Source organism: Oncorhynchus keta, chromosome 1 (assembly GCF_023373465.1).
Source record: "Oncorhynchus keta strain PuntledgeMale-10-30-2019 chromosome 1, Oket_V2, whole genome shotgun sequence".
Lineage (NCBI taxonomy): Eukaryota > Metazoa > Chordata > Actinopteri > Salmoniformes > Salmonidae > Oncorhynchus > Oncorhynchus keta.
In genome coordinates, this window is record NC_068421.1 from 28,877,794 (window position 1) to 28,884,234 (window position 6,441).

Below are 6,441 nucleotides of genomic sequence, written 5' to 3' on the forward strand. Positions count from 1 at the left end.
AACTATTGATTTCCACTCAAATTACATAAACAAGGATAACAAAAATAATATATGTTATATATATGTTATTATCACAAACTGTAAAGATGCTGTGAAATGTGTTGTTTCATTACCACGGGAATAGTAAAAGAGTTGAACTACACTTAAATGAACAGTTGATAAGGCTGTGATATCTTTAGATAAGGAGCTAAAAACAACACAAGATGATTGCAAAAATATGTTTTATTGTAGGACTGTAAGCAGAGGGACTGGTAACAGGAGTTGAGGTGCTGCCTTAAAAAGTCGTGCAGGCACAGCTCTCACTCCATTAGAGGGAAATAATCTACTATTTTTCTTGTGGGAGAAGCAAAAGACCCTTGCAAAGGCATTGCAGATGTGCTGGAGGAGAGATGGTTTCTTCCTTTTCTCATCTGCAGCCACTGCACCTGAACAGATTACAGGATACATCACATGACCTAATCACCACATTACAATAGTATTTATTTAGGAAAATAGCCTCATGGATTGTTTTTTTTGTTTTTTTGTTTTTTTTTCTCCCCAATTTTGTGGTATCCAATAGTGTTTTTAGTAGCTACTATCTTGTCTCATCGCTACAACTCCAGTACGGGCTCGGGAGAGACGAAGGTTGAAAGTCATGCTTCCTCCGATACACAACCCAACCAAGCCGCACTGCTTCTTAACACAGCACGCATCCAACCCAGAAGCCAGCCGCACCAATGTGTCAGAGGAAACACTGTGCACCTGGCAACCTTGGTTAGCACGCACTGCGCCCGGCCCGCCACAGGAGTCGCTGGTGCGCGATGAGACAAGGATATCCCTACCGTCAAACCCTCCCTAACCCAGACGACGCTATGCCAATTGTGCATCGCCCCACAGACCTCCCGGTCGCGGCCGGTTATGACAGAGCCTGGGCACGAACCCATAGTCTCTGGTGGCACAGCTGGTGCTGCAGTAACCACTACGCCACCCGGGAGGCCCTTCAGATGGATATTTTGACAGAAAACAATATTACAACTCTTACCATCAGAGCCAAGGGGAGCCACTTTGCTCTTACATGGTTTCTTTCTCTCTATTTCTCCTTTGTTCTTAGAGGATTTCTGTGAATAAAACAAACCAAACAATGTAAATGACACTCGCCTGTTACATTACATGTGGGCTTAATATTCCCCAAGAAAATAAGAGTCAAATAAAGCCCTTCACCTTCTTTTCATTTTTCCCCTTTCCTGTTGTCTCGGGTCCTGTCTCCACAGCCTCTTCATTCACCTTCTTGGGTTGAGAATGAAAGCAGCAAGAAACAGATATGAGTCAATGCATCACAATCAAACTCCCAATAACTAAATTACCTACTGATTCTTGGTTCAGGTGTCTGACTCTCTCCTTACCTGTGAGAAGGCACTCTGTCCAGCCCTGAGTAGACACTGGTTGGTCTCCAGTGACTGGTCGGCCATGTGGTGGTCTGTCTCCAAACCACAGTAGTCTTTAAAGATCTCTGATCTGACACTGGTTTTCTCTGAGCAAGCATCGTCTTCAAAGATCTCTGATCTGACACTGGTTTTCTCTGAGCAAGCATCGTCTTCAAAGATCTCTGATCTGACACTGATTTTCTCTGAGCAAGCATCGTCTTCAAAGACCTCTGATCTGACACTGGTTTTCTCTGAGCAAGCATCGTCTTCACAGATCTCTGATCTGACACTGGTCTTCTCTGAGCCAGTGTCATCTTCAGCCATCTCTGCTGGAGCCTCCAGGTCTTCCCTATTGTCTAGGAGCTCCTCAGAGACAGTGCTGTCACTTCCCTCGAGGCTGGGGGTATACCTCCCACTTACAGAGCTCCTGGCCTCCCACTTCCAGAGCTCAGCGTGATCACAAATGCTGCATGCGATGGTCTCAGCCATGCATTGAATGGCAATCTCACAACTTTTGTGCATTTGGGCACTGTTTGCCTCTGCCTTTAGTGATAGTCTATCAGCAGAAGCCTCCACAATGGCGGCCACTGCATCATCACCCCTAAACTGAATGCTCTCCTGTTGGCTGAATACAACGACAATGCCGGCCATATACTTCAGAACATGCCGTATCTTGTCGAAGAGCATCGACTGGAGCTGGAAAGGAGCCTTCACACTCCCAGCTGGGAGTGATTCCATGAATGTCAGGTGACCCATGATCCCCTGCACAATGTCTCTGAGGGTCTCTGAGTTGATGAAAGTCACCCCGTGGGCCAGGCGTAGCTGAATGTCCTCCTTAGCCAGGCTCTCTTCCTGCAGGATGGAGGGAGCTTTCTCCAGCAAGTCCTGCCTGGCCTCTCGGATATATGGAGAAGCAATTCTCACTTCCTCCACCTTTTGGGCAGGGGTGGAGGGCCCAGACAGTAGGGAGCGGCTGAAGATCCTCTCTAGCTGATGTGAGGGTTGGTCCACCACTGGAGTGGGACTCCCTACACAGCCCTCCTCATTGGTCACGTCAGGGACCTTGGCCTTAGCCCCAGAATCCAATCCTAAGAAAACAGGGTTTAAAGCTAAAAAAGTGATTTTTTTATGTTTAGCAATATGAAGTATATGCCCAGACAGAAAATCTGGCCTACGTCTCCAAAGTTACAACTTAGTATTACAGTCCAGATTTGGGACATGTAATATGTGAAACAGCTTATAAATGTAGTTTACCTTTCTGGATGCTGTCCCTGGATTTTTTAGGGTTGTCGCAGGTCTCCTGGAGGATGTCTTCCACCCTGGTGCTCAGGACCTGGCAGATGGTCCCTACTGCCTCCCAGTGGTCCTGGTTTAAAGAGCTGGAGGAGTCCATGTCCAGGGAGCTCTCCCTCACCAGAGTGACCCACACCCCACACGACCAGGTGTTGTCGCTATGCAGTGACTCATCACTGGATGAGGTTGACAAGTTGTCATCCAAAAGTAGTGCTTCTTCTGGTGGGGTGTGTGGCAAGCCCAATAAGTTTTCCACCAGATTCTTCATTGCCCGCTCTACGATAAAATAGATCAGGTCCGTGAAGAACTTTTTGGAGAGCCTGGGATTGGCTGCCATTTCTTTGAGAACAGGCTCCGACCCGCTTTTTCGGCATGCTGTCTCCCGGCCCATCTTGGTGTCCAGGAGCAACTGGTACACCCGGCAGATCATCTCTTTAGAAAATAAATGGATCTTACCCCGGAATATCCTGTTACAAAGCCTACTTGAGGCCAGGATCTGTCCCAGGAGCATAGCTGCAGGATTGTACAACCCACAATCATCTGCACTGATACTGTCAGCATAGACCAGCCTGACAATGACATCAAAGATGTTATCGGCTGTAACGCCTGCATCTCTGTCTAAGTTCTGGCTTCTTCTGCCACTTCTGTTACTGTCAAGCTCAGACCTGGCCAAAATGGGACTGATGGGAGGCTGGGTATCGTCCATTTTCTTAGCAGGGCTGCTTGCCTGCTGCACCTCCACAGGCCTCTGCGTGATGATAGGGAGGGACTCCTCACTGAAGGCTTCATGGGAGTCTCTTCCCTTAGCCCTCCCCAGCTCTGCTTCAATAATAGTGGACCAGATTGGGATGACCTGAGGCTGAGCCCTCATGACCTCCAGTTCACAGGCCACATCTCCCACTAAGGTGTGGCTCAGGCACTGTACCAGCAGGGGGTAGCCATCGATGTTGGGGTCCAGGAGCTCCTGCATGCCCTCATCCTCTTTAATAATTGTGTCGTGGGCTGTATAGTAATTTCTTAGGATAACCATGACAATGTTACAGGCCACTATCACTTTGTCAACCAATGACTCAGCAGAGATGCAGGTCTTATCCCAGTGAAGGGCACCAGCCTGGTCAATGAGAATTCCAATGACCACCCTGACCAGCTCCAGTTCCTTCTCTTTGGAAAGGAACTCACTTTGGCTCGCCAATCCAGATGTGAAGAGGGCATGGTCCATGACTGTCTGAGTTATGGTGTCCTGTAGATTGTGCAGGGTTGAGGCCCTTCCCTCTGAGGGCGTGGTAGCCAGGCTGTAGTCCATGTTCTGGAACAACGGAGTGCTTGTGATGTTGTCCAAGGTGTCCTCACTTAGGGCTGAGCCAATGTGCTCAACCATCCATCCCTGCTCTGTCCGTCCTTGAGATGGCGTGAAGCTTGGAAGAGCATCAGGGACTTCAACTCTCTCAAATATGAGACCTCCCATCTTCGTGGTTGCCATTCTCTCCTCTGGGAAGCTATTTACAGCACCAGAGAAGGGAAGATCCTTGCTTGCTGCATCCTTTATCTCCCGACAAACGTTGACTGCCAACTCTGATATGTTGAACCTTGATTCTCCAGAAATTCTGCAGTCACTGCCTGATGTTAGAACGTGGAGCTTCTCCTTGGCTTTCCTACATGCGCTCCAGAACATCATGGAGGATATCATAGACATTCTGGACACCAAGTAATCAGTGACAGAGGTGTAAAGGCCTTGAAGGGACAAAGCCCCAGGGGAGGATGGTCCAGCTTCATCACTCTCCATGAAGAGCTGGACATTGTGCAGAATCACAGCCACAGTCATAGCTGCCCTATTCTGGAGCTCATCCTCCATGTCTGAGGGGAGCGTTGGGAGATGCCGGCCCATAAGCCTACACCTAGGCTCCAAGTTAAGCCTCAGCAGCAGGTGGAACTTTTTAGCAATTATCCTAAGAACCCCCCGGATCTGTTTTTTACCTGACCCCTGGGAGGAGGGGGGAGGCAACCCTGGGCTTCCCCTCCTGAACCTAGGAGTGAAACATACAATATCCGTATCTGCACATCCCTGGCTAGTGCTGGTGTTACCAGAGGTAACAGATTCCCCAAGGGACACTGATGAGAAAGGTCGTTCATCTTGCCCAATGCAGAAGTCGTCTATGGACTTCTGGTACAAGGCTATGGCCGGGAGAACCACCTCATTAACTACAATGACCACCCAGTCAATGGACTCCAATGACCGTTCCTGCAGGTCATCTATGGTCATGTTCTTAGGAAGAGAAAAGTAAAGAAACAACATAAGTGACATCATTTCTAAGAAGTTTGATATCAAAATATGTTTTGTGAAGATGACAGACAGTGTACAAGGAAAAAATATATATACCCTTTTTCTAAGCAGTTTCTTAATCAACCTCCGCTGCCTGTAATACACAAACAATACAATTCCTTGGTTAGTAGACTAACCACAAAAACACAAGGATCCTATTTCTTCTATTGGACAATAAATGGTTCATAGCAAGAGCAGGACTCACGGGTGTAACATCAGGTATTCAGCTACTGAAATTATGTCCTCTCCGGACAATGGATGTGACATAGCAATGAGAGAGTTGACATCATTCTTCTCTAGGCTCACTGGGCTACCCTGGGATGAAGAGGAATAGCCCCTTTCCCCACCCTCAGGTGTCAGCTGGCGGCCTGGTGGCTCTGAAGTAAAACATGGTCATATTCATAAAAATACCTGCAAATCAGGCTATCCCATAGGAAAGAATGTTGATCTATCTACTGTGTCACCCACCGGTAGTCTTTAGTGTTGTGACTGTTACTGTGCGTTTGATAGGTGGAAGAACGTCTACAGAAAGAGAGGAAAAGAGATGTGAATGGTGGATCCTTCCAGGATAGAATCTTTAAGAATTCTACCAACAAAATGTGTTAAAGAATCCCCCTGCCAAGGGCGCTGTGGGTGTCACGCCCTGACCGTAGAGCCTTTTTATGTCTCTATTTTGGGTTGGTTAGGGTGTGATTTGGGTGGGCAGTCTATGTTCTGTTTTCTATGTTTTGGTATTTCTATGTTTTGGCAGAGTATGGTTCCCAATCAGGGACAGCTGTCTATCGTTGTCTCTGATTGGGAATCATACTTAGGCAGCCTTTATCCCTGTTGTGTTTGTGGGATGTTATCTTTGTTAGTGGCACTATAGCCCTGTAAGCTACACGGTTGTTAATTTTGTTTCTTGTTTTGATGGTGTCATTCCATAATAAAGGAAAATGTACGCTCACCGCACTTTGGTCCACTTCTTTCGACGGCTGTGACAGTGGGACTAATTTTCAGCATGTGTGTTGTTTGTTTATGTCTGGCTGGCCCCATGTCGTCTAGCTCTCCCCCTTGTGTGAGAGATATCAGCACCTCCAGATCGTGGCTTCAGACAACCAGACTATCCCCATGTTCACATTTTCCCTGTGTGGGAATTAAGTTCCCTGTGTGTGTTAACTCTTGTACTGCCTTATTCCGTCTACCCGGGGCGGTGTCAGTGGGTCACAAACCAGTAAAATACTTATGAGCCGGATTGTTCTCTTTCAAAATGTAACCATTTGGAAGACTTGAATTCCTAATCAGTACTCACTGTAACTAGAGTTGGCTGACAGAGGGGGTAGCTCTGAACAGACTCCAGCAGTCCTCTGCCCTCTAACCTTGGTTGCCTCAGCTGTTCCCCTCAACTCCCTCCCTGTCTTTGCCTTGCAGCTCGGTCTGGGGCCA

The 6,441-nt window shown here is 47.6% G+C and overlaps 1 protein-coding gene across 1 annotated transcript; it reads right to left on the bottom strand.

The window, feature by feature from the left end:
- Positions 1 to 222: 222 nt before the first annotated feature.
- Positions 223 to 5,104, bottom strand: LOC118394688 (uncharacterized). Its single transcript, XM_035788148.2, has 6 exons — positions 5,074 to 5,104; positions 2,658 to 4,959; positions 1,383 to 2,491; positions 1,201 to 1,266; positions 1,022 to 1,097; positions 223 to 425 (listed from the first exon to the last, which is right to left on the bottom strand). Exons 2-6 carry the CDS (start codon positions 4,954 to 4,956, stop codon positions 223 to 225), a joined length of 3,753 nt encoding a protein of 1,250 aa, XP_035644041.1. The 5' UTR covers positions 4,957 to 4,959; positions 5,074 to 5,104.
- Between the last annotated feature and the right edge of the window lie 1,337 nt (positions 5,105 to 6,441).